Source organism: Clavispora lusitaniae, assembly GCF_014636115.1.
Source record: "Clavispora lusitaniae strain FDAARGOS_655 chromosome Unknown tig00002663_pilon, whole genome shotgun sequence".
Taxonomy (NCBI): domain Eukaryota; kingdom Fungi; phylum Ascomycota; class Pichiomycetes; order Serinales; family Metschnikowiaceae; genus Clavispora; species Clavispora lusitaniae.
Window position 1 is genome coordinate 104,914 of NW_027093982.1, and position 16,693 is coordinate 121,606.

The 16,693-nt window shown below is 44.7% G+C and overlaps 7 protein-coding genes across 7 annotated transcripts; 6 read left to right on the forward strand and 1 right to left on the reverse strand. All coding sequences in view use genetic code 12, as the record gives it.

The window, feature by feature from the left end:
• Window positions 1-137: 137 nt before the first annotated feature.
• On the reverse strand, window positions 138-904 carry FOB63_004692 (glutathione S-transferase family protein; the record flags this gene model as incomplete). The annotated part of the gene is made up of 2 exons (XM_002617660.2): window positions 138-816; window positions 867-904. The coding sequence occupies 2 exons, from the start codon at window positions 902-904 to the stop codon at window positions 138-140; spliced, it is 717 nt and encodes a 238-aa protein (XP_002617706.2).
• Window positions 905-1,411: 507 nt separating this feature from the next.
• Window positions 1,412-2,830, forward strand: HBR3 (rRNA-binding endoribonuclease; the record flags this gene model as incomplete). The annotated part of the gene is made up of 1 exon (XM_002617659.2): window positions 1,412-2,830. The coding sequence occupies one exon, from the start codon at window positions 1,412-1,414 to the stop codon at window positions 2,828-2,830; it is 1,419 nt and encodes a 472-aa protein (XP_002617705.1).
• A 603-nt stretch (window positions 2,831-3,433) lies between these two features.
• IRS4 (Irs4p) lies at window positions 3,434-5,794 on the forward strand (the record flags this gene model as incomplete). Its single annotated transcript, XM_002617658.2, has 1 exon — window positions 3,434-5,794. The coding sequence occupies one exon, from the start codon at window positions 3,434-3,436 to the stop codon at window positions 5,792-5,794; it is 2,361 nt and encodes a 786-aa protein (XP_002617704.2).
• Window positions 5,795-7,478: 1,684 nt separating this feature from the next.
• FOB63_004695 (uncharacterized protein) lies at window positions 7,479-9,797 on the forward strand (the record flags this gene model as incomplete). Its single annotated transcript, XM_002617657.2, has 1 exon — window positions 7,479-9,797. The coding sequence occupies one exon, from the start codon at window positions 7,479-7,481 to the stop codon at window positions 9,795-9,797; it is 2,319 nt and encodes a 772-aa protein (XP_002617703.2).
• Window positions 9,798-10,573: 776 nt separating this feature from the next.
• On the forward strand, window positions 10,574-12,367 carry FOB63_004696 (sphinganine-1-phosphate aldolase; the record flags this gene model as incomplete). Its single annotated transcript, XM_002617656.2, has 1 exon — window positions 10,574-12,367. The coding sequence occupies one exon, from the start codon at window positions 10,574-10,576 to the stop codon at window positions 12,365-12,367; it is 1,794 nt and encodes a 597-aa protein (XP_002617702.2).
• A 477-nt stretch (window positions 12,368-12,844) lies between these two features.
• On the forward strand, window positions 12,845-13,810 carry FOB63_004697 (uncharacterized protein; the record flags this gene model as incomplete). Its single annotated transcript, XM_002617655.2, has 1 exon — window positions 12,845-13,810. One exon carries the CDS (start codon window positions 12,845-12,847, stop codon window positions 13,808-13,810), a length of 966 nt encoding a protein of 321 aa, XP_002617701.2.
• A 560-nt stretch (window positions 13,811-14,370) lies between these two features.
• Window positions 14,371-16,587, forward strand: FOB63_004698 (uncharacterized protein; the record flags this gene model as incomplete). The annotated part of the gene is made up of 1 exon (XM_002617654.2): window positions 14,371-16,587. One exon carries the CDS (start codon window positions 14,371-14,373, stop codon window positions 16,585-16,587), a length of 2,217 nt encoding a protein of 738 aa, XP_002617700.2.
• Between the last annotated feature and the right edge of the window lie 106 nt (window positions 16,588-16,693).

The following is a 16,693-nucleotide window of genomic DNA, read 5'->3' on the forward strand; positions in this document are numbered from 1 at the left end:
AGAAAAGTAAAAAAATACGTGGGTCGCCAAAAGCAAGCTAGACACAATAGTTCTAACAAGCAGATAAGTGATTCTAGCCAGTAGATACTAGCCTCGAAAAGCAAACTAAAAAGAATCAAAACGTCATGAGAGCGGACTTACAACTTCGATTTCTCGACTGCAGTAACATGAAGTGGCTCCTTTGTTGTCAATTGGTGCCACTTGTACAAGTTGGGGTATTCCGTTTTGAAGTCGACGCCCTCCAACCGCGTGTCAGATCCAAAAATATTCTCGTTGATTGGGAAGTCCAAGATAATGTCAGCCGCAGTCAACTTATTTCCCACGAAGTAGCCACCACCTTTCTTAGCCAATCTGTCGTCCAACAAACGAAGGTTCGTAGAGAGCCTTTTGAAGTAGTAGCTGTCATTCATTTTTCCTGTGATAGTTTTAGTAAGAAGTTGGAGAGGCCAAGGCGTTTTGGAAACGGCCACTTTGCCAATCAACATTGACACCAAGTGAGGTTGCAAACTGCCCTCAGCAAAGTGCAAATAGTAGTCGATCAATTCCTTTTCATCTTCGGTCTCACCGCTCAATTTACCTTCTGGATCGTAGTGCTGAATAAGGTACTGGATAATATGGCCAGATTCAGCAAGCGTAATTGGCTCCTCTCTACCAGCTTTGAATACTTGCAAGATCGGAGCTGTGCCAGTAGGGAAAACATCGCGCAACTCCTTAGGTGCGAGGAACTCCTTTGTTCTCTTGTAGTATTTGATTTCGTAGTTTAACTTCAACTCTTCTAAAATCCAAATGATTCTAGACGACCTGGAGTAGTTGAGACTGTTGAAAGTTAGTACCCTGTCAAGACTTGCCTCAATTCAAATACATACTGGTGCAAAAGGAATTTGTCTTGGGTTTCGGAAGCCATTGTCAATTAAAGAAGGCAAATGGAAAGAATGCGGTGATACTTTGGCCGTGGCTCCACAATAAAGCATGTGCCAGCAATGTTCAATTCTCCTGCAGGAGACCGTACCATCACACGCGAAGATACTTGGACAGCCGTGCACTGCAACAATATCGACTATTAGAAACTGGAGAAGATTCAAGGAGGTCTGGTTCTTTCAGTTACTTGAGACTTTGTGTTTCCGAACACAATGTAGATAAAGACTGAGCGTGCTCGTCTAAATCAGCAATATTTGATTACAAGTATCGTCAAACACACATTTGTTCCGAGTATTAGCCTGTAGAGCCAGTCATTTTTGATCTATTACGGCTTCAAGACTTCACTGATTCAGCATTTCGTTGATAATGTTTAACATGGCAGAAACGTTGTATGATCAGCGCCTGCACATACATCTCCCCAGTATCTAATCCGATGAGATGCGGAAAAAAACCGCTGTAGAGAGCATTTTTGATCAGATTTGCAACGGAAAAAATGACTCAGAACAAGCCTGTGGAAGCCCTTGTGCTTGATGCAACTCCTTTGATCACACAGCCAGCTACTGCTCTTCAGCAGTTTGCATCTGTTTTTTACACCACGCCTGGTGTCCGCGCTGAATTGAAAGATGAACATACCAGAAACCAGCTTCTACTTTGGGGCGACGCTCTACAAGTGAGGCAACCAAAACAGAAGTATGTTGATGCTGTTTCTGCATTTGCAAAGTTGACTGGTGATTACAGCGTTTTGTCTATGAATGATGTGCACATTATCGCTTTGGCATATGAACTTGAATGTGAGAAAAATGGAGCAGACAAGTTGAGAAAGTACCCAGGCGAAAAACTTGCGGGAGAAGAAACAAAAGAATATAAGCCTAGAAGGTACAACTCTTATGAGGAACCCGAAGAAACTTTACCTGAGGATGATGATGGTTTTCAGACTGTGGTCCGCAAGAAGAAAGTGAGCAGAAAGTGGAGATACAAGCAAAGAGCAGAGAAGAAAGATAGCGAAACGCAAGAGACAGAGAAGGAAGAACAAAAAGAAGAAGAGAAAGATGATGCTCAGAACGTCTCCAACATTGAAGAAACTGCTCACCAAGAAGAAAAGTCAGAAGATAATTCTGAAAATGCACAAGAAATCGAACAAGTGGAATCTAATACCGAGGCAGCCAACGAAGCCGAATCCTCTCTTACACAGGAGTACAATGAGGAGGATGACGATGGCGACTGGATTACGCCCGAAAATCTCCAAGAAGAGTTACTCAAGGACAATAATGAAGTGGTTCAGGATACCCAACAAAGTGAAGCGATTGCAGTTGCTCTTTCCACAGGAGATTTTGCATGCCAGAATGTGACAATGCAAATTGGGCTCAAGCTAATGAACTATGTTTCAGGAAAGCAAATCAAGCGGGTAAGAAACTACATGTACAGATGCCACGCTTGTTTTGCCATGTCGCCCATGCTGAAGGACGGCCAGCCTAAGCATTTCTGTTCTAAGTGTGGAGGAAATACTTTGCTTCGGTGCGCAGTCTCGATTGACGAGGCCACAGGTAAGGTCACTCCACATTTAAAGGCAAACTTCCAGTGGATCACGCGAGGCCAGGTATATTCCATTGCATCACCACTCAGCAAGAACCAAAAGAAACAACAAGGAAACAGGGGATACCAACACAACAAAGAAAACAGACACAAGAACTTGCAAGAGCCATTGATTCTCAGAGAGGACCAGAAGGAGTACGCGCAGGCATTGAAGGACAGTGCATGGCACCGGAAGAAGAGCGAGAAAATGCTTCAAGAGTGGATCGGCGGTGGAAGTGCTGACAACTACATGTCTCCTTTCTCTACGAACTATCGTACATCTGGAGTCAAAGTCGGCAGGGGCCGCAATGCCAATGCCGTGAAGAGCAAACGTAAGTAGATTGGGATAATGGGATGTTAGTTCATTGATGTAATGGTTTTATGAAGTGTAGTATTGCAGTTAGGCTACGGCAAGTATGCGTTAATCTTAATGAGTTTCTGTGTCCTCTCCAATTTCATCTACGTAGCTCATATCCTAATGAGAGACATGTGGACCCCACGAATATGATCATTGTGCTATTTCTATCATAGACAACCTAAACTTGTAAAAAAGTGGCTAGTGCCAGGAAAACCATAATATTAATGCCACTTTCGTGCTTCAAAGCAAATGATTGCAATAACATGATCACAAATCTTCGTAAATTTTAAAATTTGACATGAGGCAAGCTTTAAGCAGCCTATCATAATCAACAACCCAAAACCCTACAGAAACGGCGATGCCAAAATTACGTACAACGTAAATTAATACCGCATGAGATTTATGAAAATTCTCGTGGCCCGTGCAAAGAAATTAGTAACAGAGATATAATTCCAAATACATCTCCCATACAACTGGCAAAACAATGACGAAAATCGACAAGGCTGTGGAAATATGCACTGCACATAGTACATTTGACTACTCCATCAAGCTTATCGCCTGCACACTTCTATTATCTCCTACCATATGAGTTCGGCCAAAGCAGCTGCTTCGGCTGCTTTTCGAGGCACGGCGCAAAAGCTGCGGCAAGAGGAGTTGGAGAAGGGGAAAGCAAAGGCAGAGGCAAGGACTGCAATGAAAACTATAGCCAAGTCATCGTCTGTTAAAATCACAAAAGCGGCACAGCCGACCACAAAGACTCCAAACACCGTTACAACAGCAAAGGAGAATAGAACAACCAGAGGGAAAACATTGAACAAATCCACAAGCAACGCGAGTCTAAGGAGCGGAACAGGTGACAGATCCAATTCCACTGTGAGTAAAACACGCCCAACCAGCGCCTACGCAAAGCCACTAAGCAACATTGACAAGGCGGAACAAGCAAAGTTAGACAGCTCAAAAATTACTGAGAGTTTGCAGACAGAAGGTGGATTGAGGCAACAAAAGGCTGTAGCAGAAACTGCTCGACCAGGACCGTCTCTGAAAGCAAACATCAATGACGAAAAAAAGGGTACAACTACAAACAGGCCAGTTGCCTCAGGAGGCCTGACAGCACAGACAAAACGCCCAAATCTTCATATAACAACTAGTGGACTAGTGACGAAGGCAGATGGGTCACCAAACTCAACGCCTAAAGCACAGCAAACACCTCAGCAAACTCCAAAGACACAAACAGCGGCAAAAATACCAGCAACATCAACACCTGCGACAAACTCAGCACCCAGGACCGCAAAAAGTACAGAAGATTATTTTAGCTTGCCCGTGGCAGCAGCAGCTGCAGCTCTGACTCCGCGGTCACCGCGTTCGCCTGGTGCCCTTTCCATTTATGGACCACTTTCCTCACAGTCATCCCACCCGGCCACACCCCAAAGTATGTTAGAACACGTGCGACTGTCAATCAATTCTAAAGCAAAGCTGGGAGTGGGGAAAGATGCAGCACGTCGTTCGCTTGTTGCACTCAGCGAGTTTCGCAATTCTGTAGATCAGAAGCGAGCAATGTCGCTGGCTCTTCATGACAGTGCACTGTTTTTGGCACAACTTCAGGATGATGTACTGGTAGGGCTGGTATCTAGCGGGCCAGAACTGGGCGATTTCGCCGGCCGTACGATTTACGGTGTCAATACTTCGAACTCTTCCTTTGGCTCTTTTGAGGCGCTGTCGACAGCAAGTGACACAACGCATGATGCACCCAGGTTTACACTTACCCCACTGGAACGGACAGCACCAATTCCTATCCCGAATGTTCCGGCTTCCGGTCCTGCTGCACATATCTCGGTTCCCGGCTCTAGCTCCGGTTCGACTCCTGGTGGACAATTCCAAAATCCAGGGACAAGCATTGCGCCGTCGCCAATTCCCATTCCGCCATCCCCCAATGCTGTAGCTCGTGGTGCTGCGGCTACAGGCGATAATGTTGGCGCATTTTCGCTTCAACTGCATTCTGCTGAAGATGTGATGGAGCGGCCTCGCAGACGGAAACCACCTGAACCGATGGAAACTAGTGGGTCGAATGATGAAGACTCAGATGAATTCCCACAGTTCCCGGAAATTGGGGAGCGGCCCAAACACAGACTATTCCATCTTCGCCGTGGAAGAGAACGCGAAATACTGCGAGAGAGAGCAGCACTGAAAGAGTTAGAGAGGGTTGCCCTGAGAGATAGAGAAAACATGAGGGAACCTGAGCCTCTATTTGAAAGAGAAGTACTGAGAGAGCGAGATCCGGCTCGCAGCAGTGTGGAGTTGTCAGCACTTGGTCCCCCAGTTATGCTGTCGCAAGTCAAGCTCAAAAGTACCATGCGCAAAACCAGTCGACGCAAGGAAAAAAAAGCATTTAATGAGGATAAACCGTGGAAAAATCACAGCGATTTGGACTACGTCTCAGATCTGCAGCGTAAGAAATATGAAGCGCTCTGGGCGAGTAACAGAGGAGTATATTTGACCCGCGTCGTCACACGACTTGTGGGAGTAAATTACGAGGAGGATGATTCGACGACAGCCGGTTTTGTACCAAAGGATGCTTTGTCAGTACGTGAAATTTCCGAACGAGCGGCTAGGCTTTCGTCCCAGTCACTATCGACAGATGTGGATGAAGGAGATGTAAGACAATTGCACGGCCTTGACCACGTGGAAATCCTGGAGTTGATGCATGCAGTGGTGGTGCTGCGGATATGGAGCCGCAGTAGACTTCCACAGGAAACTCTTGCCGCTATATGGGACCTTGTAGATTACCGAAAGGATGGAACATTGAATCGGGCAGAGTTCATTGCAGGAATATGGCTTGTGGACCAGTGTCTTTACGGGCGAAAGCTTCCTAAACGAGTGCCACTGCTGGTATGGGCAAGCCTTGGAAGCCTTGGTATCAGCGTGAATGTAAAGAAGAAGAGACGGTGAGGATAGAATAGGGAAGAACAGAAATAGAGAACAAATAGATACACACATGGATACTTTAAGCTATCATGCAACAATGAGTATTTCAGGTTCGAGTACCGAACCACAACAGACAGCACTTGAACGTATTTTTATGGCGCTTTTTCTATTGAAGTCTTCATGCCAACACACCACTCATTTTAGCCAACGTAGCGATATTAATAAGACGCTCAGAAATTGAGGTATTCCATTTTCTTATCGCAGACCGTTGTTGCTCCTACCTGAACTCGATGTAAAATAGCTGTCTTAAAGATGCGGTTAGCTCTCGAGACGGTAAAATAACCACATCAGCTTCCGATCCTGAACGGACAAATTGCCCCTTTAGCCTCATCGAAAAAGATGAACTTACGAGAATGCAATAGAGGGCGGAATGATAAGATTATGCACCAGAGCCAATAAGTATCTGCTAGAATAAAGCTTTTTACAATTTGAAAAAACAGAAATCAACACGGCTCAATCTGAATACTACACAGCCTAGACTATCAAAACTTGGATAATGAGTACTGAAACCCATGTGCATGCATATTGCCATTTAGCTCCTTTTGCATAATGTATCCAACTTTAAGATATGCCGCCAGATTTTAGGCACTTATTTATAAGTCAAACGAATGTTTTCCTTTACTTTACGTATTATCAAATAATCGTGGTTTCGTAAGTGGTTTGTGCAAGTGAAGTGGTGAGTCTTGTGCCTCATTTTTTTTTTCGGCATTTTCGGCGTCACCTTTTCAGAACATGCGACTTAATCTGCCACCGCAAGAAAAATAGCCCATAACGCACAATTTTAAAATATCTTATCCGCAACGTAGGTAAAATGATCTCTCTATAGTATGAATTCAATCATAAGATTCCACTGTATAGACTAGGTTGGTGTATGCTGAACTTGCTAACGCCTTATGCAAATGCTTAAATGGGCGTTCCTCCTCATACAGCAATATTTATTCGTTATGCTATTGCACTAATAATTACAAAATACAGACTCGAAAACAATATGAAGTAGGCCTTCATTTATGTGATTCCAAGTTGGAAATCCAGGCTCTCCGTAAGTGTAGCCAGAACCGTTAAGCTCAGACACCCAAAGCAAAAAAGGAAGTGCATGGGACTCACACCGTACTGCACACAAAATCGCTTAAAGTATCTAGCATTTCACCGATTCTTAGCGCCAATTCTTCTTCAATCGAACTGAAATCTTGTTTTTTAAAAAACAAAAGGCGTCGTTTCTTCATTTAAAGTCCTACTGGATCCCCGAAAATTATCTCAAGAAATCGCGAAAATTCCAAACTACCCAACTTGGTTCCCATCCACTGCTAGATTTTAAGAGGATTTTATCCAGAAGTTGCACTCTTCTATTTTTGAACATATGCTCATATCATTCGTCTAATTCCAAGAGAGATTTTCACCCCGACAAATAGCGTTATTCCAAGTGTTGCCAGCATATAATTATTTTTTACAGATTGCTGACATAACACCAATAGCTATTCCTACGACTAAAGAGTTGTCATATCACAGAGGCGCAGCTATAGCTACTACAGGCTGTACGAAACTGAAATAATTGTACAACAGAGACTCTCTATTTTTCCTGCTGCATTTCATTCCTTGAAGGACTCAATTTTAATCAGAAAATCCCACCAAAACTTCAAAAAAGCCCGCAATGAACTTATTGGGCATGCTCTCGGAAACGACGCTTGACACGTCCACATCTTATCCTAACAATGGTGACACAAATCAAAATATTGCATCAATGATAACGCCGAACAATGTGATGGAAACACCTAATCCTTACAGTAACACAGCATTTGGCGACAGCAACGGCTTTACAAACAACGACACAGGCAACCGCGTTGTATTTCTCCCGACATATTTGACGCGGCTCCAACGTGACATCAGTGAGGCCATTGTACAGATGTTTGCGCCTGCACTCGAGCAACAGTTACATGGCCGTAGCAGTATCACAAGGTTACTTTCGGGGGGAGGGGCGGAGGCTGTAGATGCGCTTTACGAGCATCTTGCAGTCGTGTGCCGTCATCCGCTGCTTGTGGTGGACCACTTTGTACCAAAAAAGTTACTTCTTTCGGAAACAAGTGAAAGGCTAGTCTCTATGTCTGGGAAGCTTGAGACATTCAACAGGCTAGTGGATCGACTTGTGGATCGCTGCGATGGAGGGAAAGGATATTCGCTTCTTGTGGTAGCACAGTCCGTCAAGGAACTTGAATGGATTGAAGGTGTTATAGTGGGAAAGCGCTTGAAGTACGAAAACCTTAGTGCTCGCAAACTATTTGATGCCGGCGCCGAAGACGAGACGCGTGAGCCCAGTGAAGATGAGAGCGAGATTCGCCGTGGCCGCAGACGTGCGCAGAAACGAGCCCGCATGTTTGCTCAAAAGCGGGCGCCTGCGCCTGAAGTTCATGTGCGGCTTGTTACTACACGCCAGGCAGAGGGCGTGGTTGGTGCCATTGGTGCGTCAAATTTCGATGCCATTTTCGCATTTGACCAAACAATACAGCATCAAACTATGAGTAATGTGCGCATGATTGTGCCAGTGCCTGTCTACTCTGTTGAGCATATGTCACGAGTGGTTCCAGGTGGACGAGTTGCGGCTGTCAAGGCTTTTGTGGCTAACCGGTTCAGACTCTGGGAAGCTAAGCGTGTGGACTCTTCTGAGGAAAACGGACATTACGCTTGTGTGAACACGGAAAAAATCGACATGGATGGCGGCCACGCGCTCGATTCTTTCTTGGATGGGGCCGAAGTTGGAGACCTTCTTGCCCTGTTTGAGCCTGAAGAGTGCGGAGACGAAGAAGTGCGTACTCGTCTACGCGAAAGCTACTTTGAGGTGATCTGTACCATGGAGCGGGATGAGATTGAAAAGAGAGAAGTAAAGCAAGAAGATCCCTTCGCTTCCCCAAGCTTGAAATTGGAGACAGACAGCTGGAGTCTTGATCACAATGGCATACAATTCAACAAGGCGGAATGGTCGAATAGCCGGATATCCGACTGGGCAAATGTGGATTGGGCAGATTATGAAGCGCTCAAAAGTGCTCTCGCGCGATTTTTGAACGCGAGAATTGAGCATCTTGACCGTTTGATGCGTGCTGGGTCGAAGGTACTTCCGGCACGACGTGAGGCGGAAACAGCACGCCAGGAACAGATTGATGCAGATGAGGACCGTGTATCTGAGCTGTTTCGCAAGCTTCGGCGGCTCAACGATGATGCAGCCGCAGCAGAGCGACGTCTTGCTAGGGCTGAAACGGATTTTGGCCGCGCACAGCGTGTAGCTCATGAAGCAATAAGCATGTTGACTCAGATCAAAAGTGCGACTGAGAGCCTGGAAGTTAGAAAAGAGATGGCTGAGACCGCAAAGGAAGTGGTGGTCGAAGTAAAAGAAGGAACGAAAACGGACACTAAGAGTGAGAATAATGCTGGTGTTGACATGGATGTCGACCATACGGAGGAGGATAAGAGTGAACCGAACAATGTCGATGTCAAGATGGAGGGAGCAGAAAATGAAAAGACAAATACAGATGGAGATAAGGAGCCCGTTACTGGTGAGATCGCTTTGGAAGAAGTCCTTGCAGACCTTGAAGCAGAGCGCGAACGCCTCGCGGTGGAACATGAGCGCCTCACTGAGGAAAGTGAAAAACTCCGTGCTCAGTACCAGGCCGAGTCAGCTCGCGCGGTTCGTGCCACTGGTGAAGCGGCCGCAGCCCGTACTGAACAACAGCGTCTCGAAAAACACTTGACCGGACCGGGAATGACTGTACTTCCAAGCTTAGCTCGCAAGGATGAACTCCACATGCTTGAAACAAGACTGCGCCGCTTAGAAGCAGAAAATGCGTTTCTTTCACAGTTGTTGGCTCAGCGACTCGAGCGTCTTGTGCGTGAGCGCAGTGCTTTGCTTGATTCTACGAGCACTGGTCTGACCTCGCGACCCACCAACAGGATTAGCCGTGCATCATCGCCCTTTACATGAGATCAGTGGAATAGTGTATCGGGAGTGTTATAGAAGTATTCGGGGCGGAGGGCCAGGAATAAATCGAGCGCTGTATGTCTATGTCGGAACTAGACTAATGAATTCATGAGCCTGTAATCATACACTACGTTCGCTTTATTTAGTAGGACAACGAATTCGGATCTTATCAATTCATTCTTCACACTAGCAGCCTATTAAACCAACGTTACTTCAATACAAATAATAGATGAGAGAAGAGCAAAACAGGAGAAAAGAGGAAAAATTTATATGGCCTTAATGTTTGATAAATATCATCTACATTAGGCTGATCAAGATTACACTGTATGGTGCAGAAATCTGTACGTTGTGTGAACACTTCAAAAAACATTCACGTCAGTTAGAATTATCCCTTATGCCACGTTCGATAACTTCAGCAAATACAAAAATATTAACCTTGCATCTTTTTACTTGATTCTATCTTCTTCCTACAACTTTCCCGGTTGAAGCATTTTCTAGATTAGCCTGCATTCAACTGTATTGACAAGAGTTCACTTATTTGTGTGCTCCAATTAGAACCAAGGCATATAATTGATTGTGAATTACAGAGTCAGTGGAACAGCTCAATAGGTACCGATATGGTGTGGAAATCACTTTAGCCGGATTTAATCCCTTAACTCCATGGGTAGTCTACTATCTTATGTGCACACCTCATGATTCTTGTGCACTCTATTAATGTGGCCTGCTAGGCAATCCACCATCTACCCCGGACAAAAAAAGATACGGAAGATTACCACATCATGCCCTATTACCAGGCCGAGTTTCTTAGCCACAAAATATTCGGCCAGCCTTACATGCCAACAGATCTCACGCAGGCTGCATTTCTCGCCGAGATATATGTACGCCACGCCTATATTGTCTTGCAACAATATGTATCAGATCGACTAGCCGCTCTTACAACTTTCGACAGTCAATGGCCTTATGTGGCAGCAATTTTTATCCGGGACATTGTCTCTACGTGGGTGCTCGTTGCTTTCCTCAAGCAAGTAGCACTGCTGCTCTGGACATACGGAGTGATCGGAATCGTGCGGGCGGGTATACGTTACGTGCACCAGCGCTTTTGGAGAATTGTCATGGCATTGCCACCGGCAAGAGGCAAGGTGGAGCGCGAGTTGGCTGCCACTGTGAAGACTATAGAACGCGAGGTGATACGTAATGACGCCTCCTTGCGACAGTTTGCCACTTTGCCTGAACAAGGACTTGCCCGTGCAGATGTTGAAGACGAGATGGACCGTGCGCAACAAGTGCTCTCCCACCTGGAGTGGGAGGCAGGACGCGTGAGTGGTGCCGTGTACCATGGTGGCCAGGAGTTGTTGGCTTTGCAACTGGCGGCATACGAGAAGTATAGTGTCGCCAACCAGCTCCACCCGGACGTGTTTCCTGCAGTTCGGAAGATGGAGGCTGAGGTGGTAGCGATGGTTCTTGAACTATTCCATGCGCCAGAGCTGGGCTGTGGCACCACCACCCTGGGCGGGACCGAGTCGCTATTATTGGCTGGTTTGGCTGCACGCGAGTGGGGCCGTCGCCACAAGAACATATCCAAACCGGAGGTGATTGCGCCTGTCACCGTACACGCTGGTATTGAAAAGGCGTGCTCTTACTTTGGCATGCGCCTCCATAAGGTTCCGCTCGACTCGCAAACGTATAAAGTGGACATCAAGCAAGTTCTGCGTTTAATCAATAGCAATACCGTCTTGCTCGTTGGTTCTGCGCCCAATTACCCACATGGCATCATCGATGACATTGAGGCATTGTCGCGTCTTGCTGTTCGCCACAAGATCCCATTGCATGTGGACGCATGTTTAGGATCATTCATCGTTTCGTTTCTTGAGAGATCGGGCGTTCATGGTGACCGCAAACTTCCCCTCTTTGATTTCCGTCTTCCTGGAGTTACTTCGATTTCCTGTGATACCCACAAATATGGCTTTGCCCCTAAGGGCTCGTCCATCATCATGTACCGTACTCCAGAACTTCGTGAGTGCCAGTACTACGTCCTGAGTGATTGGACTGGAGGCATGTACGGTTCGCCGACGCTTGCTGGCTCACGCCCTGGTGCGCTCATGGCAGGATGCTGGGCCACATTGGTTCACATTGGTACTAACGGTTACCGTGATTCGTGCCATGCCATAGTCTCTGCCACGATGAAACTTCGGCGTGCTATTGAAACGGAGCCCTTGCTCTCGCAACATTTGGAGGTTCTTGGGGACCCAATTGCCTCCGTATTAGCGTTCAAGACACGTGCTACAAGTCGGCTCAACATCTACGCTATTGGCGATGCCATGGTCAAAAAGGGTTGGCATTTGTCGACACTTCAAAACCCAGCAGCATTGCACTTTGCTTTGACAAGGCTTACGGTGCCGGTCGTTGATGAGCTTATCTCAGATCTTATAGAGACAGTGGCAGCTCAGAAGGACAGCACAGACATCCCCCATGGCGATACTGCGGCATTATACGGTGTTGCGGGAAGTGTTGCAACTGCCGGAGTTGCAGACCGCATTATCGTAGCATTTTTGAACACCTTGTACAAACTCTAACACAAAAGGATGAATGACATTGATGATGACCATTCAACGAGATATGAAAAAGTATTGCGTTGATCTAGACACCGATATTTTTTTTCGTTTACTATATTATAAATAACAGCTATAGTATTGAATGAAAAAGTATGTTTCTATACTCATTGTATGATTAACAAATGATGGTTTAGAAATGGAGAAACGTTCCTTTATTTTTTCACTGCGCATTAAGTATATAGATTTGGGGCCAAGTGACTAAGAGGACGCACGGCTCGTCCCAAAACGGCAATTAGTCATACCCGCGGTGTTTTATCATAGTGCACGTCTGCCCTACGTATCGTTTCCACTTCTTCTTTCCTATATTTCTTCTCCGCCTATCTTCTTCCTCAACTGGAAACTCCATAGCTTCATTGCATTCCAAGTGATATCCGACGTCTTATCTTTTCTCATTACATCAAACAACTTTTTGTACATCACCCTGTCTTTGTTTTCCCCATGAACTCCTGTGGTCTAGTGTCGCCAATATCAGGGTTTTTCAGCACCATCTCTCTTGTTAGTTGGATGTGTGCTCAACTACCACAGATTTACACCAACTACAACGCAAAGTCTGCCGAAGGAATCTCGCCGCTGTTTTTGCTCCTCTGGCTTTGCGGTGATTTCCTTAGTTTTACCAGCTGTCTTCTCAATGACGTGGTGCTTAAATTTCAGGTGTATCTCAGTTTGTTCTTTCTTCTCAATGACGTGACACTCTGCTACCAGTACTATTACTACAACAGCTCATATCCACGAAAACATCTCCAGTATCTTCAGCAGCAAGCTGTACTTGAACAGAGTGTGTTCTCAGGTGAATCTGAAACACACAAAACTGACAGCATTCATATTCGTCACAAAAGAGCACTGCTGCTGGAAAGCTCCAGCTTGACACCTCCAGATGGACCTAGAGCTAGCAATTTTGGATCTGTGGCAATTGTGGGAGCAGCTATGCAAGCAGGCGTTGCACAAGCACAGCCGATTTTGAAACCTGATGGCAATGCGGTTACTGCCGGTGCCAAAGGTGCATCTGGTGTGGTTTCACTCCTTTCAATTGCCAATCACGCATCAGTCGATTCGGTCGCAAATATCGGTTTGGTTCTAGCTTGGGGATGCACCTTCGTATACATGTCATCACGTTGTCCACAACTCTACAAGAATTATAAGCGAAAATCTGTTGAAGGAGTCTCGCCATTGTTGTTTGGTTCAGCTTTGATGGGCAACCTCACGTACACGATGTCCATTTTGACCAGCTGCGATTTTCTCTACGACTCCAACAAAACAGAATTTTTCTGGCGCCAACTTCCCTACATTTTGGGCAGTGCAGGCACCATAGTGTTTGATATGGCGTATTTCTATCAGAGATATTTGTACCGCAATGCTGGAGCCAATAATACAGTGATGGGTCTAGAACCATGGACTTCAGCATGAAATGTTGCATGCATTTCAGTTATCTAATGTTCCAAAATTTGAATATGCATTCTCATGTCAAGAAAACGATGATGGTATTGAACTGGAGCATTACTTAAGTCTCTCTTATTCTGTTCCTCCGTTCCATTTCGCATTGTTCATTTGACGTGAGATATTTGACACCTCTTCCGTATCCAGTCAACCCTTCTATTTATTAATATGATAATCCGCATTACCTAATAAATCTTCACTATCGTTTAGATACAATCGATTGAGAAATAGAGAGTTCGCATGTTACATCAAAAAGTAGTATTCTTAAACCAGAACCGCTACGTCAGCCTGGATGCAGAATCTCCACATTCATCTGCCCAAATTACACGTTTTATTTTCAATGTCAAGAAACCACACTGTCTCAATATAATTATAAATAAATCGGTTATCTATTGTAAAGCCCTCTTTACCTTCAATTCGGTTTTTTATCTTTCAAGATGATAGTTCAGTTAGGTTCCTGTTGAATACTGTCGCACGTGATTATAACTCACTGGTTTTTCATCCATCTGCTTCAATTCATCTTTCAGCACATGTTTTCTCGCCACAAACTTCTCATGTATAAAGGGCTTCGACTAAGCCGTTCATTATCCCTAATACGAGAAGGAAGTACAAATCCAACTCTCAGGTCGAATCTTTTTTCATCTAAGTCGCTACCAGCTCAAATCACAAGCATTCCTCTAAACACATATCCTAATCCGCTTTTTGGGCTTGAAAAGAATGACATTTTACGTCTAAGTGGCTCAGAACTACAACATCTTCTTAAAATTCCATACAAATCGACTTGCGAAACCGACAAATTCTGTTATAACGTCATTGAAATCATCCATGAGAACATACTCGAGAATCCATCTCTTGCAGCCCGATTCATCCACACCATTAAGGATCCAGAGATGAAAGATATTATAATGACATGCTTGACGCATTATTATGAGTCTGACCGTCTTCGGCGGTCTATACTTCTTTTCATGCAGAATCCTGGAGGGTCGGAAACCAAAAGAGAAATCTTATGCAATATCGACCATATTCTATCCCGTTATTCAGAATCCCCATCACAGGCAGCCAATATGGTGTTAAATTACTTACGGAAACTTGCACAGACCGGTAGTGTAAACCCTAATGTCATATTGCTTTCAGGTGAACATGCATCCCAACTAATGGCCAATATTAACTCGCTGGATCAAGCAACACTTTTTGCATGCCTATTCCACACGAATATCAAATTTAAGGATAATCAGAAATTTGAGCAATTCAAGAGAAAGCTTCTAGCTGGTTCTCTCATTGAGAAAACTGTAGCTCGAACAGGAATATTAGACGCAAAATGGCATGACACGAACCGCTTCAGCTTCAGCGCTGAGCACAAAAGGAAGATGGTATATTACTTTACTTTTAATGACCTTGTATTTTTCACCCAGCATGCCATCAAGGAGAAGGATGTGGTCAATGCGAATCTTTATCTTGATCTTTTGGTGACGAAATTCGAGAACACGAAGGACGTTTCTAATCAGCCAAAACAGCTCCAACTTGTTCTCACTATATTGCTCAATCATTCGATGAGGTTTATCGGCCCACAGGAATGCTTGAAGTTCCTACGTTACATGGTTGAATCTAAAATACAAGTGCGGCCGGCCACACTTCTTCGACTTTTAATGAGATTTCGAGAGGATAAGTGCTATGAAGAGGCATTGCTCCTAATAAACTTTTTGCATACAACATCGCTAGACCAGGCTCAGCGCAAACTACTCGTCAAAGAGATTATGCTTGTGATTTCAGCCAAATTCTCACACCATCCTAGAATTGCCATTGGATATTTCGCTTCCCTTTTCAGTGGAGAAAACGACAAGGCACTTAAGTGCCTCCAAGATTTGGGACTTCTAGAACTTGTATATGGTCAAGATGTTTTCGACACACTGTTCTCTGTCATCGAAAGGGCGGATCTTCACGAAGATTTGAAAGGTTCTGAGTTAACTCATGATACCTTGAAGGACATTTATTCCATTGTACTTCGAAACCTTACCCCAGAAAAGAAGAGTGGCCCTCTTGTACAACATTTGTTCACCCAGTACTTAAAGCAAGTGAAAAAGGCTCAAGAAAATGATGACAAAAAAAGTCTTTTCCACCCCAATGCAATCGATGACAGTATCATTTCCCTTTTCATGGACCATCTTCTTCGACAGAATCCATACTCTACTTCAGATATGGACTTAAATTCTGATAAATTAAATTACACATGCGCAACTAGTATGTGGAGGGATTTCTTTGGCCAAGTTGATCTCTCAAGAAACCAACGTAAACCCTACTTGGTGGATTTGATGATATCAGCTTGTTTGCTTAAGCATCGCGATCTTTCATTTGCAGGCTACGTCATGAAGCAGTCTCGTCAAATCGGGCTTCCACTCTCTTTTAACCAATTATTCCCTTTTATTATGTTTCATTATTCGAACGGCGACTACAACAAGGCACATCAGTGGTACTTGCTTTTACTTCAAAATGGCGTGAAATCAAAGTCCATTGCGGCTAAGAAGCTTTTCGAAATTGCCAGAGAATTAAAGTGGGACGTGAAAGGCACATACTATAGAAGTTCAAGTTACGCCAGAAACAAACGAGCTAAAAAAGAGTTGGCGAAGTTGGCCACAAACCAATCGAACTATTCAAAGACCAAGAATGTCGCTCATAAACCTGCACACGATCCTAATCTTTTCGACGAGTTGGGAGCATTACTCAACGCTATTCCTAAAAATGAAGGATGAGATGTTTATGTTTTTTCCCAATTAGGCAACATCATTAAATTGTAGTTAGACATTTTTACACAATACAGAAAGCCCAGTGTAAGAAGCTGGCAGGACCGTTTTTATT